Raw genomic sequence first — 24,558 nt, forward strand, 5'->3', positions numbered from 1 at the left:
ACTAGATGTTACAGCCAAGTTGGATAAAGGGAATGGATATACTATGATAATGTTGGATTTTGGGTGAAAGAAGGCATTTGAAGGGATATACCACATGGAAGGTTGTTGCATAAACTGGAGAATACGGGATTGAAATATAAACTCTTGACTTGGATCAGTGTAGAGGTGACAGACAGATATCAAAAAGTGGTATATGGTGAGTGTGAATCTGCCAGATTTAACGTGATCAGTGGTGTACCTCAGGATTCAGTCCTTGAACCATTGCTGTTCAATCTGTACATTAAAGATATTAGGAAGGGTCTAACAGGAGATGTGCAATTCTTTGTCGATGACACGAAGATAGGCAGTGCAATCAAGGATGCTACCGATATCCAGCACTTACAAAATTATTTGAATAGGCTGGAAATTTGGGCAAATGAAAATGACTATCAATTTAATGATAGTAAGTGAAAGTTATGCACTTTGGCATGATGAGATTTCCAGTGGCATATTATATTAGAGGGGTTATGCTACAAGAAACTGATAAGACTAGGGATCTTGGTATAATGGTGGATAGGAATTTGAAGTTTAAAGGTCACATAGTAAAAATCATAGGATAATTGCAATGATAAGGAAGTCATTTTTCCTCTTTATAAGGTCTTGATAAGACCAGACCTGGATTATTTTGCACAAATTTAGTCTCCTGGGTTCCAAGGGGATATGAAGCTGTGGAAAGGGTGCAACAAAGAGTTACAAAGATTATATCCAGATTATGGGATTAGATTATGAGGACAGATTGTGAGTATGTGGATTACAGACGTATATTCACGTATATGATGGAGGTCTATAAGCTTTTGAATGGGTGTTATAGGATTTTAACTGATGAAATTTTTCCTTATATGGAAGGTGAGGGAGAGAACACAGGGACATCCATGGAAGTTAAGTTTGTTCACAGTCATGAAAGGGGTAAGAGCTAGGTTTTTCTCCCAGAGAGCAGTGAGTGGAATGGTTTGCCTTTAGGGATGGCGAGTGCATTTAGTGTGAATGAATTTAAGAGATGGTATGACAGCTGGTTTGGGTGATTTATAGCCTTTCTTGATGAGTAGTTGACTCCCTCGAGGTCTCAGATAATAATAATAATTGGCTATACCACCGTAGATTAACTCTGCACACACACGTTCTTGAATGCTAACAATGCCCAGTTCCATCTTAATATCTTCATTTTTATTAATATTCTGCCGTTGATGTCATCTGTTCACTTCCCTAATTTTTCTCAGAACTCATATCTATGGTCTCTAGTTTTTGAACAAGTGTATTCTTTCTAACCCAGCTATCAGATATCCATAAATCTTGTATAATGCTATTTCAGTGTTTTGACTAATTTCTCTCTTACTCCATATGTTGTCCATATTCTGTTGTATATTTCCATGTTCAAATTGTCGTCTGCACTAAAAAATTAGGCCTAAATAGTGCAAAGATTTTATTTATTTTATAAGTTTTCTACTGAATGCAGTGAAGTTTTCTATGTTCTTGCTTATTTGCATAATTTTTGTCTTTTTATTGCTAATTTCCATGTTGCAAAGTTTGTTACAGAATTGATTTGTTGATTTGTTTAGAAGTTCATCATCTGCATAAAGCAAAGAAGTAAGTTTGATACTTCAGATTCTATATCAGGTTGAATACCACTTTCTTTCATATCTGATCCATATAGATGATGAATGAGTGGAGATAGTGTACCCCACCCTTGTCTTACACTTGATATTATATCAAGCCGCCTAGGACTTTGATATAAACTGTGTATTGCTTGTATAATGTTTCATTTACTCCAAATAATTGTAGCATTTTGAAAAGCTTTTCTCTGGACACCATGTCACATGACTTTTCCAGATCTACAAAACTTATATAGTTCCTTGTTATATCCCCACGATTACTCAATTTGTCATAAAGTGAAAATCTGATCTTGACAACTCCGTTTGGCCTGAACTCTCCTGATCCCCCCCCCCCCCCCCACACACACAATTGTTTTTAGTCTATTCTCAAGTATTGTAACATAACTCTTTCCATTAACAATTAGTAGAAAAATTCCTCTGTAATTCTCGTATTCAGTTTCATTTAATTTTTATAGATGGAAACTATGATAGCCCTACTCAAATCATCTGAAATTCAACCCTCTGACCAGGTCATCTGGATTCTGCAATTAGCCACTGTAAAATTTTTATACCTCCATATTTGAGACATAATTTGCTTAATGATCATAGCTAGATAACTTAGGTGAAAACCTCCATATAACCTTTTAAGGAATGCAGAGAACAGAACTGGGCTTCTGGCCTAATGTCCATTCCTCACCTTCTCATGGTTGTGTGTGTGTGTGTGTGCATGTGCGTGCATGCATGCATGCCATGTAGGATAACTGCCTGGATACTGACCAAACAAAGATGTGCTCACAATTTTGGATTTTGTTGACCAGGTTTTATGATAATACATCATGGATAATTTCTCTCTATTCTTATTAAGTGAAGATTGAGGTTTTGTTTAAACATGTAGAATTCTTGCAAAAATCTTATCAGGTACAATCATTAAGGCTAAGGCATTATAATTCTCATATTTATTTGTATTTTCCTTTTTTATAGATCAGTGTTCTGAGAACCCTTTTCAAATCATTTGGAGTTCAGCTTTCTGAAGAGACCTGCTGAATTATGCTGTTTAGTGTAAAAATTATTATTATTATTATCTGAGGCCTCCAGGGAGTCGAGGACTCACTGGGGGAGCTATAAATCACCTAAACCAGCTGTCATACCTTCCCTTAAATTCATTCACATTAGATGCACTCATACCCCTAAAGACAACTATTCCACTCACTGCTCTCTGGAAGAAAAACCTAGCTCTTACCCCTTTCTTGACTACAAATAAATTTAACCTCCATGTATGCCCCGACATTTTCTCCCCACCTTCCATATAATGAAAAATTTCATCAGTTGATATCCTGTAACACTCATTCAAATGTTTATAGACCTCTGTGATATCACCCATCTTTCTCCTGTTAGCCAGAGTCTGAAATCCACATACTCGCAATCTGTCCTCATACTCTAAATCCCATAATCCAGATATAATCTTTGTAACTCTTATTTGCATCCTTTCCACAGCTTCTTTATCCTCTTGGAACCCGGGAGACCAAATCTGCATGCAGTAATCCATATGTGGTCTTATCAAAGCCTTATAAAGAGTCAAAATGACTTCCTTATCCTTACATGTCAAGGTTCACTTCAACATCACAATTATCCTCTGGGTTGTATTTGCAACGTTTGCTATGTGATCTTTGAACTTCAAATTCCTGTGCACCAATATGCCAGGATCTCTACCCTCACCAGTTTCTTGTAGCATAATCCCTCTAATATAATATGCCACTAGAAATATCATCACACCAAAGTAGGTAACTTTACACTTACATTAAACTGACAGCCATTTTCTTTTGTCCAAATTTCCAGACTATGCAAATCATTCTGTAAGTGTAGGATATCAGTATCATCCTTGATTGCTCTGACTATCTTTGCATCATTGGCAAACAATTCACATCTCCTGTTAGATCCTTCCTAATGTCATTAATGTATAGATTGAACAACAATGGCCCAAGAACTGAACCCTGAGGTGTACCACTGGTCACCTTAAATCTAGCAGATTTACACCCACCATATACCACTATTTTGATATTTGTCTGTCAACCATCCCCTGATCCAAATCAAGAGTTTATATTCCAATCCTGTATTCTCCAGTTTATGCAACAGCCTTTTGTGTGTATCCTATCAAATGCCTTAGAAAAATCCAACATTATCATAGTGTATCCATTCCCTTTATCCAACTCGGCCATAACATAGTTATAAAATATGAGCAAATTGCTAAAACATGACCTATCTTTAGTAAACCCATGCTGCTCCTTGCAGAGTATAGCTTGTTTGTCTACCCATTTCTGTATGCGAGTCTCTTACCAACTTCTCTAAAATCTTCGCTACCACACCATAGATACTGATAGGTCGGTAGTTAGACACATCAGTTTTTGCACCGCCCTTGTACAATGGAACTATCATACATTCCTTCCATTCCTGTGGTATCATTCCTGAGCTGAGACTCAAGTTATACAAACATGTGAAAGGCGTAGCCAATTCGGCTGAACAGCAGAAGAAAGAAGTGAAAGAGTTAATTGTTTTGGCAGGCACAAATGATTTGAAAGGTGAGAAATATGCAATGAGAGAAGATATGATAGAGTTGTTAGAAGAAGCAAAAATGAAGAGTAAAAAACTAAAAATTGAGTCTGCTGCCTCTGTATGATAGGACAGAATTGAGAATGAGGGCCATAATTGTCAATGAGAAAATTGTGCAGAAGGAATAGTGTTCAGTTTATAGATGTGTAGAGTCAGGTGTTTGGAGAAACTGTTGTTCAGTCAGAGTTTGCAAGTGCAAACCAGATATTGGGGAGGGGGGGACAATCAGGCATATGTCTAGCCACCCTGGGACAAATGAGTATTCATGCAGAAATTACTGTGTGAAAATAGCCACCCCTGGAATAGATAAGTATGAGTGCAGGTATGATTATGATGAGCTGGGTGCAGTTTCCCAGATTTTGAATCTGAATGGGCAGGTAATGACATTATGTAAGGGTAACTGTGGGTCCAAGGGGATATGGAAATGCATGTACACAAATACCTGAGGTATCAGAAATAAAGAAGAGGAGTTTTTGGCATTGGTCACCTCATCTTGGCCGAAAATAATTGGCATCAGCAAGACCTGGTTGTCAGAGAACGATGTAGTCACAGGGATAGAATGTAATGGATATTGCATTTTCACAGAAGATAGAGGAAATGGTGCAGGAGGAAGAGTATTATTAATAATACTTAAAGAACTTCAACCAACAAAAATAGAAATTAAGGAAGATCTTAAATCTGATGGAAAATGGTTCATTTGAGGTGGTCTGATATGTGAGAAAGATGCCATAAGGACAAAATATAATGTTAGTTGTGGCTATTGACCTGGATATTCAGAAGATATAGACAACATACATTAGCAGATTAGCATGGTGAGTGCAGTCCAAGCAATTATCATGAGAGACTTCAACGATGGTGATGTAGATTGGAAGTAGGAAAGAGCACATGTAAAAATGGAAATGGAATTTATACAGTTAATGAGTGATAATTACCTGAAACAGCACGTGATGGAAGGGACTAGGGGTTTGAAAGTGTTTGATCTGGTAGTAACTTAAGAAAATCTACCTTTAACTGCAGTAGCAACTCTACCTCTGATCAGGGAAAGTGATCATGCAGTCTTGTCCTTGGAGGTTGCTCAACATGTGGAAATTTCAGTCAAGAAAGGTTTATGTGGAACTACAAAGCTGGTGATTATGACAGAAGGCAACTTGGAGAAGTGCCATAGCACAAGAAACTACATGGAGTTGAATATCATTAGTGCATGGGAAGTGGTCAAGGGTTGTTTGAGCAAGGCAATATCAGAGTACAAAGGGTCAGGAGGATAAACCAAGTAGGGATTAAGTGGATGACTGGCAATATAAAGCAGGAGCTGCAAAAAAATAAATCATTGTGGAAGGAATATAAATAACAAGGTGATCATGTCCATGAGCAGTATAAAGCATAAGCAAGAAGGGTAAATATGGTAAGGAAGGCTAAATCAGATTACAAGAGCCAATTAGCTAAGTAGGCCAAAGTAAATACAAAAGAGTTTTTTTTGCTGCCTAGAGCAATTAAGAGAAAGAATGATTATAGAAAGATAACTTTACTCAGTGCTCATGGTAGGAAAGTGACAGAAGCAGAAGAAATAGTTCAGTTACTAAGTGCTCACTTTGCAAGAGTATATCATCTAGGTAGTAACTTTGCAGTTACTGAGGTGAGAGAGACTGATGTAGCATTGAGGTTGATGAATTGGAGGCACTCAGTTATATTGAAAAATATCAGTATGAATACAGCACTGTGCCGGGATGGTATGTCAGCTCGTATGCTACGAGAATGTGCAGGTGAACTGGCAGTGCCTCAGATAAAGTTGTTTAATCCACGTCTTAGCTCTGGCAAGGTTCCAAGGGAATGGAAAGAGGGTAAGATAGTTCCATTACAGACCAATTAGTATCTCTAGAGTAATGTATTGAAAAAGTTGGTTAAAAGTAAAATTCAGGAATGGGTGGATAGGAATATGATACTCTACAGGGGGCAACATGGCTTTGTAGGAGGTAAGTCCTGCCTCAGTAATTTATTCACATTTTATAATAAGGTGACAGCAGAATTGGATCAATGAAATGGCTACATCATGATACTGCTGGACTTTGCAAAGGTATTTGACAGAATACCGCATGGAAAACTATTACATAAGTTGGAGCAAATGGGAATGGATATAAGGCTGGTGGCATGGATGAGGAGGGGTGGTGTATGGTGGAGTGGAATCAAGGTGAATGAGGGTGACTAGTGGAGTGCCCCAGGGCTGTGTACTAGGACCAGTACCCTTTAATTTGCACATTAATGATATAGCAGAAGATTTGAAGGGGATATCCAGTTGTTTGCCAATGATACAAATTAGGGAGGGTAATAGTTAAGTAAGGTGATGTAGATATCTTATGATTTAAATAAATTGGCAGTGTGGACAAAGGGTTGTCGAATTAGTGTTGTAAAATGTGAGGTAATACACTTTGGGATGAAAAGATTACCCACTTAATATCATATTGTGATGGTACATATTACTTGTGTGGGTGGGTTACAGGAAAGTGATGAAGCTAGGGATCTGGGAATGATGGTGGATAGAGATTTGAAATTCAGAGGACATATTGCAAGAGTTGGCTAAATAGCTCAGAGGATTACTTGGATGCTGAAGAACACATTGACAAATATAGATAGGACGGTTATTATCCCTCTTTATAAAGCTATGATTCGGCCACATGTTGACTGTGTACAGATTTGGGGAATTGGGAAGTGGTGGAGAGGATTCAGAGACGAGTGACCAAGCTGGTGACAGGTCTGTGGAATGTGTCCCTATGAGGATAGATTAAACTTGTGTGGGTGGGTTGCAGAGTTTAGCTAACAGGCAGAGTAGAGGGAATGTGATAGAAAAATATAATTTAGTGATTCTTTAAGATTGACACAAAGAAACTTTTCAGTACATGGGGAGTAGGGGGAAAACAAAGTGTCGCATTTGGAAGTTGTCTAAGAGTTTGGTTAGTATGGATGTGCAGACTAGGTTCTTTACTTAGAGAGTGGTGAATGAGTGGAATGCAATGCCAGAGGTGGTTGTGAGCACCCCAACAGTAAAGGTTTAATGAGATGTATGATAGGTATTGTGTTAATGGGGAGAGTAGGTTTCTTGCAATGAGTTTTTTGACTCCATGGAGTACCCATATAAGTAATAATAATAGATAGTAATAATAAATTATCTGCTCTCACAGACTTCAGTTCCCATCCATAATTTTGGTGATGACAGTACACTTCATCTCTCCTTTTCATTTAACAAACGCTTTAGTGCTCAAGTATTAGAACCCTCAAGATTCCACTATGACCAGCAGCCTAAACGCTGATCTCCTAGTTCTATCTATCCCAATGGGGCAAGGACAACCTTGTAGACTTCATTGCCACCCAAACTCAGTTATTGAAGTCCTTTGTAATAATTTCTGAACTTGCACTCGTTGTACTAATCTGCTGATGCATGTCATCCACATCATCCCTGCACCCTCTCGCCTATAGCGGCAACTAGTTTTATATTTTGTTCTATTGGCCTCGATCTCACATCAGATTGACTCAAAAGAACTGCCACCTACCCATTTGACTCCTGTTGGCTGCAATTCATCTGCTGTCATCATCAGTATCCCCACTCCCTGTCCTTCCTGAAAATACCAAATCCATCATATTCTGTCCCTGTAGTAATCTGCTGTTAGCCAATTCTCACTTTATGCCTATAAGGTTTGGTGAGGCTGCACTAGCAATGCCAAAAACTCTTCCCTCTTATTCCTGATGTTTCTAGCATCTCCTTAGGCCCCAACCACCTTTACATCCTGAATTGACTACCCCATTCGATATTGAAGCCTAAGTGACCAGATTCAGCATATTTTGTTCATTCACACATTCATTCACTTCATGGGTGCCTTCACACACACACACACATTTGTCTGCATCCGAACTAATTGCTTTATTTTTCCTGACTTTATGCTTCCACACTCTCAGTGAACAAAGCACTCTCCAGACACTCAATCCATTTAAGTGCAGTCCATTAGCATTATACAAATCGTTCCACCCATTGATTCTTTAGCTATCATTGTTCTCCTTCTCAGTTTGCCTCTATCATAATGTGACAGGAGACTCACAAACTTCACCCTGTCTCTCTTCTTTTTTGCTTATTTCAACAACTCTTTCACATCCTCCCTTATGCAATACTTCTCACCTCTCAGGTCATTGGTTCCAGCTAAAAACAATCAGTTCTTTCATATTCCCTTTCTGCATTCTGACAGCATTACTAATATTATTAGTTTTTGCACCAAGAAAACAAATTTTGTGGTTCCTTCATGAAGAACTCCTCTTGTCATAGAATCACTGTAAATAATTATTCACTTATGCTCTTTCTGTTCATTATTCTTATATTTATTTTTAGCTTTGGACCTCTTGTTTTTTCTGTTTTCCTGAACTGGGTCTTTGCAAAGGTGGCATCCTTTGATAGTGTCACATTTAAAGTAACTGAGCATTTCAGCATGGCCCATTTTATGTTTGTCTGTGAAGATTGCATGACAATATGCTTCCATTTATACCTGTGTGATCTATGGCTATAATGTATTTAGTATCTTAGGCTTTTAGTTTAATAAAGCTTAAAGGGAGAAAAAATATTTTTATTCCAAAAATATTTAAAAAGTGATTAAATTCTGAAATGAATCAGGAGTTTTGTTGTTTCCTATTAATTATGAATGATTTATTTTTATTTACAGTTGTAATATATTTTCAGACATCCTTCATGCAAGGTTTCCTTAATAAAACACTAGAACAGCAGTCTTCTCTTAATAAGGCTCAGCTTCCCCAGTATACAATAAATTCTGTTCAGGTTTATGGACAAGAAAAATATTTACTGGTAAGTAATTATAATCCTATTAATTATGTTTTTCAGTTTTTTAAGCAGAGGAAGGTAAATTCATTAACTTATCATCTTAGCTTTTTCTTAATTTTAAAACTACTTCTCTTCTTATATGAACAGCTCCAGTAAGCATTTTAAATAATAATGATGATGAGCAATGAAAGTTAGATAAAAATAATTATCCGCTTCTCTAACTAGTTTTATCTTTGCTATATTTTCTAAAACAAAAGCATAATTTGCTTGAAAATATGGATTTTGTGTGTATAATTGCTTCAATTTATCCATGCATTTTAAAAGCAGTCATGGACCTCATTGGTTAACGGTGCTATTGATGTGAAAACTTAAATTTGTATGTCTCCCTTGAAAAGTACTTTTAATATGATATGGAAATTTCAGGGATAAAGGCTGTTCCAAGTGGTTTTACCTTTAAAAAAAAGTTGAGAAAGTGCAATATCTTAGGTGCACTTTAGTTGATAAATCCAAATGCTCTACCTTAGGTTTGGATGGTGTATAGTGGATTTGGTATGGAACTAATGTTGCATTTATGTAAATAACTGCAAATTATAACGTCATGTGTATATCAATCTGATTTTGGGGATATGGTGATTTTCAAGAAAGTAGTAGAAATTGTTTTTCTTCTATTCCAGTCATGAATTGTGCCTATGGAAGCATGTTATTTAGATGGATCATCCAGATTTGAAGCTAAATGTACAACTGCCTGGTAATCAGGTCTGGAATTATGAATGATTAATTTGTGAAGGATTGGAGGAGAGCAAAATAGTTCGTTTGCAAAAAAGGAGGATCCAAGTCTGTGGTAGCAAATTATAGACCAATCAGTATCTCAATATTGGTGGTAAAAGTACTGGAAAAGTTGGTTGAAAAGAGAATTCAGAATAAGCAGATCAGAATATGATACTCTGTGAGGGATCAGCATGGCTTTGTGAAGAATTGGTCATGCCCTACTAATATACCAACTTTTTATAACAGGGTAACAGCTGAGTTGGATAAAGAGAATAACTGAATGATGATACTGCTGGATTTTGCAAAGTTGTGTGACAGGATACTACATGTAACACTGTTATGTAAACTGAAACAAATGGGGATGGATATGAAACTGGTAATATGACGGTGGCTGACAAGCAGGTGACTAATGGTGTGCTGGAAAGTTCTGTGCTTGGATCACTGCTGATTAATTTGTACATAATTGATATGAGAAATAATTAATACATAGATATTATATTCAGGTGTTTTCTGATGATGCAAATTTAGTTAGGGTAATAGTTAATCGAGGTGATGTACAGAGCTTGCAGGATGATTTGAATTGGCTGACAGTATATGCAAAATATAATGGATGTTGATTTAATGTGGAAAAGTGTAAAGTGAAAACAAAAAAGACAAGAAAACTGGTGAGATCTTTCTGAGCAATAAATGCAAAATGTTATATTCAGGCAATGACAATCAAGGAAAAGAAGAAGTAGCCATAGTATTCAATACTAAATATGAGGCTAATCTTCTTGAATAGCAGGCAATATCAAGTAGAGTGATGTGGGCAAATATCAGAATGGGGAACTGGACAGTGAGACTTATTTGTGTGATTGGTCCCACAGAAGGTTCTACTAAGGCAGAAGTGGAGGAATTTTTTGAGGCTTTAGAGAAAGCAACTGACACAATGAAAGATGAAAAGCTGATCCTTGTTGGGGATCTAAATAGCAGAGTAGGAAATGATTGTCAGGCATACAAAAATGTGTTCAGAAAATTTGGAGAAAAGAGCAAAGCTAATAATAATGGTAAATATCTCTGGATTTGTACTCAGGATTTGTGCACATGTTCCAACATAAAAATGTGCACAAATTCACATTTTCACAAATTCACATGGAGAGAAGAAGCAAGTAATAAGAAGAGCCCCATTGACTATGTTATTGTTGATAGGGATGTTTTCTCCCTGGTGCAGAACACTAGAGTGTACAGAGGATTTGAAATTGGAAGTGATCACCATTTAGTCTTGAGCAGAATAAAATTGAATTTCATAATGAAAAGAAGAACATGTAAGAAATGCATTTTTGGAAATTATGGAGGCAACTACCATGTTTGAATAAAAACTTTAGTTTAATATAACTAAAATCTACACTAGACGTTTCGACCTTTATGTCAAGGTCATCTTCTGGAGCATACAACTATACACAGAAAACAAGCTTCGTGTGGCAAAACAAATTTCACCTACAAAAAGAAGGTACAGCCATGTGCTCATCACTATCCCCCCCCCCCCCCCAAATCGCTAACTTCTACATGGAAACCTTTGAGCAAAGGGCTCTTGATTCCGCCACGCTAAGACCGACAGTCTGGCTTAGATTCGTTGATGACATGTTCACGATCTGGCCACACGGGCGACAAACGCTAAACACATTCCTTAGACACCTGAACAAACAACACGAATGCATACAATTTGCCATCGAAAATCAAAATTCGCTCCCGTTCCTAGACAAACTAGTCACACGTCTTCCTTCAGGCAGTCTATCCTTCAGTGTCTACCGAAAACCAACACACATACATGCTAATTCATACCACCACCCATCACAAAAAATTTGATGGAGTCATTAACACCCTTAAAAACAGAGCTACAACAATTTGCTCTAACCAGCAAGCCCTGAAACAAGAACTAAAAATAATCAGCGACACATTCATAAATAATGGCTATAACAAAAATACTATTAATAAAATACTCCATAAAACAACAACAAAAACGAATCTAGATTACAGTAAAACCATAGCCATCCCATACGTTAAAGGATTTATCGGAAAAAATCAACAGAATCCTACAACATATTAACCTCAATGCCACCTAACCACCCACTAAACTTAAAACCATATTCAACTACTCTAAGGATCCTCTCCTCCCATTAGCACATTCTGGAGTTTATTGCATCCGTTGCACCTGTAACTTAATGTACATTGGTGAAACAGGACGGACAATCCCTATACGCAAGAAAGAACACATTAGACACATTAAATGTAACCATTATGGTGAAGCAGGCCTCTCAGACCATGCGCTCAACACCTTACACCAAATCAACTGGAAAAGCACCTGCTCTTTACACCACACAAAACCTGGTATGAAAGGAAATTTAAGGAAGCCTGCGAAATCCTGATAAACCACCCAAATATCAAAAACAAAGATGGCATGAAAATTCCAAGGATCTGGATGGCACACATTCGGCCTACCTAATATATAAGATTCAGCATAAGTCAGGACTCTAGCCAATCTTCAACTAGTATTAGAAACCATTCCATACCAATTGGCCGGAATGTACAGGTTTAATCATGATGTTAATATATATATATATATATATATAGATACTTGTTGTTGCGCCCAATGTATTTCTACAACCAACAGATAACACTAATAATAGGACTCTAGCATTGATGTATATATATATATATATTTTTTTTTTTTTTTCCACCAGAGGTCAAGCCAACAATTGTTGTAGCAGTTGGTCAGTATCTTTAACAAACCAGTTTGATTGTTGTGTAGCTTGTTTTCTGTATATAGTTGTATGCTCCAGAAGATGACCTTGACATAAAGGTCGAAAAGTCAAATGTAGATTTTAATTATATTAAACTAAAGTTTTTATTCAAACACGGTAGTTGTCTCCATAATTTCCAAAAATGCATTCGGATCATCGTGTAAGCTTAAAAGAAACAAACATGTAAGAAAGTTTTAAAGAAAATAAAAGTTGAGCAACTGTCAGATGTGAACTGTAGACTAAAATACACAAACATTATTCAAGAAAAAATGAAAGAGTCTGTGAACAGGAACCAAACCTTGGAGATTCAGCCAGAGGTTATCTGCAAGAATAGAAAAATCAGAACTCCATAGTGTACGCAGGAAGTTAAAGAGACACCGAAGGAAAAGAAGAAAGCATATCAAAAGTTCCTGATAAAAAAGTCAGCTTGTGCTCTTAGAAAATACAGAGACAAACATAAGAAAGCTACACACTGTGTAAAAGTAACTAAACAAAATTCATGGGAAGACTTTTGTAAGAACATAGAAAATAAATATCAAGAAGGTGGCAAAATATTCTGAAGGTTGTTGAAGGAATTAGAGATGATAAAGGTGATATGAAAACTGGAGAAAAAGATATCCTTGTTGTATGGAGTAATTACTTCAAAAAATTCCTAAATGAAATAATCAGTGACACAACAGTGGTAAAAAATACTGACCAGGCATGCAGTTAGGAATACATATACATACATACTTGAAGCAGAAAAAGCCGTCAAAAGCCTGAAATGTGGAAAGGCAGCTGGAGTAGATGATATTCAACCAGAAATGCTCAAATATGGGGGTATAAAAGTCTTACAGTGGCTGCATTGCATAGTTCAGAAGGCCTGGACAGAGGGACAAATTCCAGATGATTGGAGTAGAGTTTTCATAGAAACCATATATAAAAAGGGAAATAAAACAATGTAAAAATTACAGATGTATTTCCCTACTGAATGTTCCTGGTAAGGTTTATGCAAGTATACTTGAGAAACGGTTGAGAAGGATTGTGGAAGGTTAGCTTGATGAAGAATGAACTGGATTCAAGCCAATTAGAGGCCATCAGGATCAGATTTTCACTTTCCGACAAATAGTTCAGAAGTTGAGAATATAAAAAAGATATGTATTTAAGTTTTGTAGAAAAAGGCATATGCAGGTGCGAAGAGAAAAACTATTCAAAATGCTACAGTTGTATGGTGTCAATGGAGCATTATATCAAGCAATACTTAGTCTTTATTTGAGTTGTATGTCAGCAGTTAGAATTGAAGGAAGTACAGGAAGATGGTTTAATGTTAAATCTGGTGTAAGACAAGGATGTACATTATCCCCTCTCTTATTCATTATCTATATGGATCACATTATGAAGGAAAGTGGTATTAAACCTGATATCGAAATTGGAGATGTTAATGTCAGCTCTTTTCTTTATGCAAATGATGTTATATTTCTGAATAAATCTGCTACAAGTCTGCAAGATTCCCTGACTAAATTGAATAACTATTGTAAAAGATATGGTATGAAGGTCAGCAATAAAAAGACAAAAACAATGAAAATAGGCAGAATCGTTGAAAATGTCAACTGCGTTTTGAATGGAGAACCTGTGGAACAAGTAAAATATTTCAGCTACTTAGGCATGATTTTTAGCGAAGACGGTAAATTAAATACGGAAATAGCAACAGAATCAACAAAGCTGGTATGGTAGGAAGTCAATTGAATAAATTCATATGGAACAAAAGAGAAATTAGTTGGAACACTAAATTAGCTGTATACAAGACAGTGTTCAAACCAGTCTTAACTTATGGATCTGAGAGCTGGGTCAGAAGTAAAACACTTGACCAAAGACTAGAGACTGCAGATATGAGAGTCCTGAGAAAGATTAGAGGCGTGAACAGATGGCATCAATGGCAATATCATATTAAAAATGAGGATATTAGGAAAGAACTTGATATTGTCAGCTTCCAGGAATGCGTTAGCAGAGCTAATCTCAGGTGGTATGGTCACTTAAACAAAATGGGAGAGGAAAGATTAGCAAAACAAGTGTTCTCTGCCAGATTGGCAGGAAAACGATCCAGAGGAAGACCAAAATATAGGTGGATTGATACAGTACAAAGTGCCTTAGACGATAGAAATGTAAAATCTGATAATGTTGGAGTCTTGACAAGTAACAGACTGATTTGGAGAAAAATTGTATATAGGAAGTTAGTAATAATGTAAATTTTTCATGTAGTACTATCATATCCTGTACACCCCTTGAGGGTACATGGCAGGAATTTGATGATGTATTTTTAATATTATTATTATTATTATTCCAAATTCCAGGCTTCCAACAACATAGATCATACCGCCAAAAGAAAAGGAGGGGGTGGAATATTAATATTTATCAAACAAAAATTAATAGCAAAAGAAACGGCCTATCAGTTTGAGCATGCTGAAATCCTCTGCCTCGAAATCATTAATACCACGAATACACAGCATCCCATAATACTAAATGCGATTTACAGGCCACCAAACCTAAACGTGATAAAATTCTTGCGCGAACTCATTTGCTAGCTTTCAAGCCAAGAAATATGCTCAACTGAATACCTAATGATAATTGGCGACATAAACATAAATATTGCAAATGAAAACCAGAACAACACTGTACAATACCTAGACACACTATCCATGTATAATCTAATACCAAGAATAACATCATGTACCAGAGAAGAAATATTCGGAAATACTATCACTGTCTCCTGTCTAGATCATATAAACGTCCGGGCACCACCAAATAGTTACACTGCATCAGTCATAAAGTGCAAAGTAGCAGATCATTACTTTACCGCTCTAAACCTGCACACCAAGACAATAACCATGCAATGTCCCACAGAAGAAAAGCGACAGAAAACAATAATAGACGAAGAAATAATCAACCACGAAATACGAAAAACAGACTGGGAACACCTGGCATCAGATTCAGCAGATATCTTATACAACAACATTAAACTCACACTGGAGGAAATATATAAGAAAGCTACAAAGAAAGTCCGAATTCGTTCAAAAACAACACAAAATCCTTGAATAACACAAAACTTAATCCTAGAAATACACAGAAAGGACGCTTTATGGAAAGAATTAAAGTGATATCCAAATAACACAGCTTTAAAAACTGAATATAAGATAACAAGGAATCGCCTTACAACACAAATCAGAAATGCAAAAAGAAACTACTACAGAGACAAACTAACCTCCGCACAAAACAACATGAAACAAACCTGGCATCTGATCAATGAGATGCTAGATGTTCCCAACATCACCGCCTCTGAAACCATAAAACACAGCTTCATGAAAGACGCAAAACCTATCCAACAACTAGCAAATGACTTTAACCAATACTTTGCAGACTCCATCCAAGAACTGTACAGAAATATTCCCTCAATCACAAAACGAGACCCTCCACTTGGACCACAATCAAAACAGACATTATGGTTCCCAACCATAAAAGAAGCAGAACTTCTCTCAGCAATACATCAAATCAAACCAAACAAAGGCCCAGGAATAGATGGTATCAGACCTAAAGATATAAAGCAACATGCAACTAGTTTAAGTCCTATCCTACTAAAACTAATAAATAAAATATTTAAAACAGGACAGATACCAAGTATGCTAAAGACCGCTATAATCACACCCATATACAAACAAGGAAAAAGAAATTTAATCAGCAATTACAGACCCATAGCAACATTACCAATTATCAATCAAATTATGGAGCGAATCATACTGAAGAAACTCACAGCATACACTGAGATCTTTCATATTATCCCCAAAACACAATATGGTTTTCAGAAAAATAAGGGAACAACATCTCTCTTGGAAGACTTTACAGACGTAATTAATACCACCTTAGACAAAATTGCCATGGTTGTCTTTATAGATCTAACTAAATCATTCGATACACTTACACGTCAAACCTTGTTAGAAAAGCTGAGGCATGTTGGAATAGACGGGCCTCTTCACAGGTGGTTTACAAACTACCTCCAAAATAGAAAGCATATCACACATATCGGATCAAACCGAAGCAGAGAGCTACCAGTAGCCTGTGGAGTGCCACAGGAAGCTGTACTCTCCCCAACTCTATTCAACATTTACACGCATGATATTAATCAGTTACCACTCAAAGGTAAGATATTCCAATACGCAGACGATACAGTAATAATATCCATCCATAATAACGCAAGCATAACCCAAACAAATATGCAACATGACATAAATCTGATCATAGACTGGCTCACGAAAAACACCATACACCTAAACTCAGAAAAGACAAAATTAATGATATTCAGAAATCCACTGACTCGACCAGTTGATAACAAATATATAACCATCCAACATCCACTTTCCAACATAAAAAACACACAGAACAGAATACCATTGCCATGGTAGTCTTTATAGATCTAACTAAAGCATTCGATACACTTACACATCAAACCTTGTTAGAAAAGCTGAGGCATGTTGGAATAGACGGGCCTCTTCACAGGTGGTTTACAAACTACCTCCAAAATAGAAAGCATATCACACATATCGGATCAAACCGAAGCAGAGAGCTACCAGTAGCCTGTGGAGTGCCACAGGAAGCTGTACTCTCCCCAACTCTATTCAACATTTACACGCATGATATTAATCAGTTACCACTCGAAGGTAAGATATTCCAATACGCAGACGATACAGTAATAATATCCATCCATAATAACGCAAGCATAGCCCAAACAAATATGCAACATGACATAAATCTGATCATAGACTGGCTCACGAAAAACACCATACACCTAAACTCAGAAAAGACAAAATTAATGATATTCAGAAATCCACTGACTCGACCAGTTGATAACAAATATATAACCATCCAACATCCACTTTCCAACATAAAAAACACACAGAACAGCAAAACCACTACAATCACTCAGGTTGAAACAATACGATACCTTGGAATTTACTTCGATGCAGATATGAACTGAAATAGCCACATAAACCATCTACACAACAAACTCCGAACAATAAGTGGCAAACTCTACAGGTTAAAAGACATAGTTCCCCATATGCCTAAAAACACTAATATACAAAGCACTATGCCAAAATATACTAAGATACGCTATAACAACGTATGCTGTCTGTGCACCCTACAAATTAAATAGATTAATGTCGCTACAGTACAAAATGACAAAACTGATCTTTTGGGAACATAGAGAAAATAAACAGAAAAGAACACAAAATACTGACAGCAAAACATTTATGTCACTATGCAGCCTTGCTAAAGCATTATTTCGATGCCAACTACAGGACAGTTAGAAATACACACCGTATAACAAGACCTCATATACTTTGAGAGCCTTCTTAACCCGGGTGGCCCAGCAGTTGTGGACATCCAAGAGGTGCAGATCAGGGCAATGACAAGTCTCACAGCAGAAGAGGTCCATTTAGCAATAAAATCGCTAAAATCGGGCAAGGCTGCTGGCGATGATGAAATTCGGCCCGAAATGCTAAAAGCCTTAAATCGAGACGGTGTTCTCTGGCTGACTCGAGTGTGTCAGGCTGCTTGGATATCTGGGCGAGCACCAAAGCAATGGTAGACAGGCATAATAATACCAGTCTTTAAGAAGGGAGACCAGAAGGATTGCAGTAACTATCGTGGCATCTCTCTGCTCAGCCTGCCTGGGAAAGTGTATGCTAAGTGCTTGGAAAGATGGTGCAGGAGCATAGTTGAGTCAAAGTTCCAGGAAGAACAATGTGGCTTTCATCCTGGTAGAAGCACAACTGACCAAATCTTCACTTTAAGGCAAGTCTTTGAGAAATCTTGGGAATATGCCAAGAATGTCTACACATGTTTTGTGGACTTGGAGAAGGCATATGACCATGTTCCTCGGGATAAACTTTGGCAAGTAGTACAGGAGTATGGAGTGGATGGTCAACTATTAGCTGCCATCAAGCCCCTGTATGAATGCCCAGAGTTTTGTGTCAGAGTAAACAGCACAAAGTCTGAACTTTTCACAGTCTCCGTTGGCCTCCTCCAAGGGTGTGTTCTGTCACCCCACCTTTTCATAATATTTATGGACTGGATCGATAGGCACAGCCGAGGCAGTGAGTGTGTCAGAATTGGAAAATGTAGCATTGGACGTCTGCTTTTTGCAGATGACCTAGTTCTGCTTAGCTCTTCCACAGATGACCTCCAGCGAACCCTGGATAGGTTTGTAGCTGTTTATGCAGACGCCGGAATGAAGATCAGTGAGACAAAACTGAAACGTTTGTGGTCTCAAGACAACCATCCCAGTGCACTCTAAATGTAAGTGGAGTCCCAATGAGACAGGTGGAGAAGTTTAAATACCTTGGGTCCATATTCACGAATGATGGAAAATGGGACGTAGAGCTAGATACTCGAATTGGCTTAGCAAGCTCAATATTGCGGGAGCTTGGCCGTTTGGTAGTATTGAAGCGGGAGTTAAGCCAGAAGGCAAAGCTGGCTGTCTTCAATGCAGTCTATGTCCCCATCCTCACCTATGGTCATGAGAGTTGGGTAATGACCGAAAGAATGCGGACACGAATCCAAGCGGCTGAAATGAGGTTCCTTCAAGGGGTTGCGGGGCTGACAAAACTCGACAGAGTCAGAAGCTCTGCAATTCGGGAAACCCTCAATACTCAACCGCTGCTTCTCCGTGTTGAGCGATCACAGTTACGCTGGTACGGGCACCTGGTCAGAATGCCACAAGAGAGGCTCCCTCAGCAGGCCCTCTTTGCCAAGCCAGAGGGTGGGAGGCCACGTGGAAGGCCAAGGACTCGCTGGATAGACTATATCCAAAACCTTGGGTGGACACGTTTGGGAATCCCACCAGAACACCTGAGCTTGGTGGCAGAGGATTGTGACCATTGGAAGTTCCTCTTGCAGCTTTTGCCCCCACAACCCAATTAGGAAGAGTGGGCCTTGAAGATGTATGTATGTATGTATAACAAGACCTCAGACTACTAATTATATCACATATAAATACAATAATCACTACGGAAAGGCCATGCGAAACTTCTACGTCCCGGACATGATAAACAAATTACTTTTTGAATACAGAAACCTTACAAACCTGCAATAGCCTGAAAAGAGCTCTAAGGACATACTACGAACAAGAAACACGCACCCAAAATACCATACAAACTTAATGAAACACAATATATTCGTTCAGGCTTCCAGTTCAGCGATGCATCAATACATTCCAAGTTATTGTGTGTGTGTGAGTGCGCACTAATTTCTCAAACATAGATTTCGTAGCTTCCCAACACAGCAAAAAAAAAAAAAAAAACCAATACATAATAACCAACTGGCATCATCCTCAGATAAGCTTACATATAAGCTTCGAGGATGAAAGCAAAGAAATTAGTTCTCATCCAAGATGTATCATATGTAACCAAATGCATGTAATGTACGTATCACATGAAAACCAATGTATGTAATGTATGTATCATATGTAAACAAATGTATGTAATGTATATAATAATTGTAACAAATGTATGTAATGTATATAATAACTGTAACAAATGTATGCAATGTAAAAAAAAAAATTAAATTCTTTTAAATGTAAATCATGAGTTTACACCGTACGTGTGTGAGAATAAGGATACATAATATTTAGATTGCATATGTGTAAATACTGTTGTATAATCACACCTTTTCAAACTTGAAAAAAAAATAGTAAACTACAGCATGTAATATTATACAACTTATGTAACTCTGAACAATATAATTGTAAATTATTATTATGATTGTTATATAAAAAAAAAACTGTTATCATCATTACTATTTAAATCTCATTATATGTAGCACAAGGTACTGAACCTTGTAAAATAATATACTGAATAGATGATCATTGTGCATATGTAAATATTTGAAAGAACAATAAAAAAAATTTTTTTTTTAAATTAGATGCAATCACTACCCCTAAAGGCAAACTATTCCACTTGCTCCTTGCTCTGTGGGAGAAAAACCTAGCTCTTACCCCTTTCTCGACCATGAACAAACTTAACTTCCATGAATGTCCCCATGTTCTTTCCCCACCTTCCATATAACTAAAAATTTTATCAGGCACTATCCTATAATACCTATTCAAAAGTTTATAGACCTCTATTGTATCACCCCCCTCTTTCTTTTGTTAACCAGAGTCTGTAATCCATGTACTCACAGTTTATCCTCATAATCTGGATATAATCTTTGTAACTCTTCTTTGCACCCTTTCCGCAGATTCTTTATTCCCTTGCAATCTGGGAGACCAAATCTGCACACAATTATCTGGGTGTGGTCCTATCAAAGCCTCATAAAGAGGCAAAATGACTTCCTTATCCTTACATGTCAAGGTTCACTTCAACATTGCAATTATCCTCTTAAACCGAATGCTATTGGAGCTTCTGATCTCTTGGTAGTTTGTGCAAAAGTACCTCCTAATCCATAAGTGATGCATCACACCCTAGGATTATTGGTAAGCTGGGATTGTAGTGGATCTGTACTCAATCAGATACAAGTGGCTCTTTGATTGCTCTATTGCTCTCATATCCACTTGGCATTCTTTTTTAACAGCCCTGTAGAGTGGCTCATACTATACAAGCCTGAAGAAAATAGCTTGTTTCTGTTGACAGCATACAAAGGACAAAGCACAAAATTGCTAGCAAATTTGTGCTTTGTTCTGTTGATATACAGCCCAGCATTCAGTTGCCCTTTCAGGAATTTTTTTCAACTCATTGCCAAAGTTGTTCACATGTAGAGCCAGCCTGTTGTCCAAATATTTGATGATACCAGTGATTCTGGCTAGAAGTATGTCCATAATTCCTTGAAAACAGGCTGGCTCATAGGCAGCACTCAGGGTTGTCATTTTATCTTAAACATGCCCTTAATGGTATTTAATGTTAAGATATTCCCTAATGCCTTGTCTAGATCTATCTTCGAAAACCAACACCTATCTCTTAGCTTCAATAGTATATCAATGTTTGTAGGAATTGGATAGATGTCCAACTTAATTACGATGCTTATTGTGCATTCATAATCTCCAGACAGTCTTACTTTTCCATTCCATTTATTCACTTAGACTACTGGTATAATCCATTCTGAGTGCAAGATGGATTCTAATATCCCATCACAAACTAACTTGTTAATGGCTTCTTGTGCTTTGTTGCATAATGCAAAGGCAACTGTGCAGTGTTTCATGAAAAGTAGAGTCATCCCCCTTCCTTGAGTGTTATGTGTACCAGTGATCATGTTGTATCTTAAAATTATCCAAAAGTTGTATTTCTTATGGCTCTAGTTCTTCTTGGAGCTTTAAATTATCATGAAGTCTGAGTCTCAGTGCTTGAAACCACTTTGTTCCTATCGGGGACTTAAACATTTCACAATTAATACAAATAGGCGTAAGGTGGTGGCATGCCCTTTCCAATCCACTTCAACTTCGTATTCATGATGATTGTGCTGCTTTTCGTTTGACCATGTTTATAGCACTGTAGTTGAACTTGATGGCTCCAGTGATTTTCCTTCTGGCCATAACTTTTTGAAGGTGTGGGAACCTATTAGAGATATTCCTCAACTGAATCTGTTCCACTTCCAGCAGTTTTCCTTTGAGTAGTACTGTTTGCTTGTACTCATGCAGTACCATCTCCAAAGGCAAATATGTTAAGTGGGAATCTTCCATAGTGTGTCACTGCTCAAACTCTTCCTGTCGGGGTGTTTTCTCTGGTTAACGTTGCTTCTTTCTCTTATCTTCTCTTCATAAAGTGCACTTCTCTAGATGTCCTTGTTTTTTGCAGTACCAACACGACTTTCACCTAAGGGCAGGTCGAGGAGCAATGTTTTGCTCTACAACATATGCATTCATATTTATGAATTTAGGGACACAAAACACACGTGTTGAAAAGATTATTTTACTAATTATTAATAAAATAATTATTAGTAAAATTATCTTTTCAACAAGTGTGTTTTGTGTCTGTAATTCATAAATATGAATGCTGATCACTGTGTAACCTTAAAAGAAAGAGTACAACATATGCATCTTTCTGTGTTCAAACCCTATAGCATATGCCTGTCTTTCCTGCTGGTGTTAGGTGTCTTTAGAGAGAGCTTTGTTCACCGAGCATGCTGATGTGCAAATTCAGGGAAACTTAAGTAATTAGGATGGAAGCAAGTGAATTGGTGTGAAGGCACACATGAAGTGAGTGAGTGTGAGAATGACCAAGTGAGGAATCTAGTCTCTCGATCAAAAATATTGAATAGGGTAGTCAATTCAGGAGGTAAAGGTGGGTGGGGGAATAAAGGGATGTTGCCATTTCTGTATACTAATGCCAGAAATATTAGGAACAAGAGGGAGGAATTTTTGGCATTAGTTAGTGCAACCTTGCCAAAAGTTATAGGCATTAGTGAGACTTGGCTATCAGCAGGTGGTATAGTTACAGGGATTGAATGTCAAGGGTTTAGTATTTTCAGGGAAGATAGAGAATATAGGATGAAGAAAAGAGTACTGATAGCAGATGAGTTGCAACCAAAAAGAGTAGGAGACAGGCAGGAGGGTGCTGTTCATTTGAAGCAATCTGGCATGAGATTAAGACCAATAAGTCAAAATATACAGTTGGTTGTTGCTATAGCCAGAGAGTTCCACAGATGATCTGGAGAAGACATGCATCACCAAATTAGTACAATGAGCATGGGTCAAGTGATTATTATGGGAAACTTCAACTATGGAGATATAGACCGGAAGGAAGGAAGATCACATGGCAGGAAGGAAACAGAATTTATAAACCGACTGAGGGATAATTACTTAAGGCAGCATGTGATGGAGGGGACTAGGGGTGGGAGAGTATTGGACCTGGTCATAGGATCAGAAGAGCTATCCGTAACCAAGGTGACAACATTGCCTCCAATTGGTGAAAGTGACCTTGCAGTCTTGACTTGGGGATTGTAAAACATGGGGAATATTCTTTGTGGAACTACAAAGCAGGTGATTATGACATTCTTAGGAAACAGCTTAAATCTGTACCATGGCATAAAGCATTGCAGGGTAAGGATGTTAGTAGTGCATGGGATATAGTTAAGTATCATCTAGAGGAAGCAGTATTAAATTGTATACCTAGGCTAAGGAAGGTTAATCAGGGAGTTAGATGGATGAATAATATCATTACGCATGAAGAAGAAGAAAATGCTGTGGAGGGTATATAAAGAGAAAGGTGACCAGCAAACTCATGAAGAGTACAAGGCTCAGGCAAGCATGGCAAGGAAGGCAAAACCAGATTATGAGAAGAATTTAGCCAAGCAGGCCAAAGGAAATCCCAAAGAGTTCTTTCATTATGTAGCACGTAAGAGGAAGAATACTTATGGAAGATTAACCTTAATGAGTGTTGATGGTCACGAGGAGACAGAAGTAGATAAAATAGTTGATTTACTGAGTGACCACTTTGCAAGCATATATTGTCCTAGTGAGGTTACTGCTTTAACCTATGTGACAGACATTATTGTCTGTCACATAGGTGGATGAATCTGAGGTTCTTTGAGGATATTGCAGAATCTCATTGTATACTGCTGTGGATTAGATGGGTATTAGCTAGGGTTTTGCGACAACGTGCAAGGGAACTGGCAATGCCTTTAACTAAGCTGTTTAATTTAAGTCTGAGCTCTGGTGGAGTTCCAAGGGAATGGAAAGAGGGCAAAATAATTCCTTTGCATAAGGGAGGTTCTAAGACTACAGTAGCAAATTATAGACCAATCAGCATCTCAGGTGTGGTGGTAAAAGTACTAGAAAAATTGGTAAAAAAGAGAATTCGACAATGGATAGATAAAAATATGATACTGTATGAGGAACAACATGGCTTTGTGAAGGGTCAGTCATACCTTAGTAATTTACTAACTTTTTATAATAAAGTAACAGCTGAGTTGGATAAAGGAAATGGCTACATGATGATTTTGC

The 24,558-nt window shown here is 37.5% G+C and overlaps 1 protein-coding gene across 5 annotated transcripts in view; it reads left to right on the plus strand.

Annotated features, from left to right (window-relative positions):
- Positions 1 to 24,558, plus strand: part of Miro (mitochondrial Rho GTPase) — a 439,377-nt gene that overhangs the window by 288,937 nt on the left and 125,882 nt on the right. For all 5 annotated transcript variants that reach the window (XR_016550640.1, XM_090415513.1, XM_090415514.1 and 2 more), the window contains exon 17: positions 8,950 to 9,072. Coding sequence is in view for 4 of the 5 variants with exons in the window: in XM_090415513.1 (XP_090271639.1) it covers positions 8,950 to 9,072 (123 nt within the window). In the remaining variant the exon portion in view is untranslated. The remainder of the gene's footprint in view (positions 1 to 8,949; positions 9,073 to 24,558) is intronic.

The sequence above is a fragment of the Typopeltis vanoorti genome, chromosome 3 (assembly GCF_054136105.1).
Source record: "Typopeltis vanoorti isolate ZY-2024b chromosome 3, IOZ_Tvanoo_1.0, whole genome shotgun sequence".
NCBI classification, from domain to species: domain Eukaryota; kingdom Metazoa; phylum Arthropoda; class Arachnida; order Uropygi; family Thelyphonidae; genus Typopeltis; species Typopeltis vanoorti.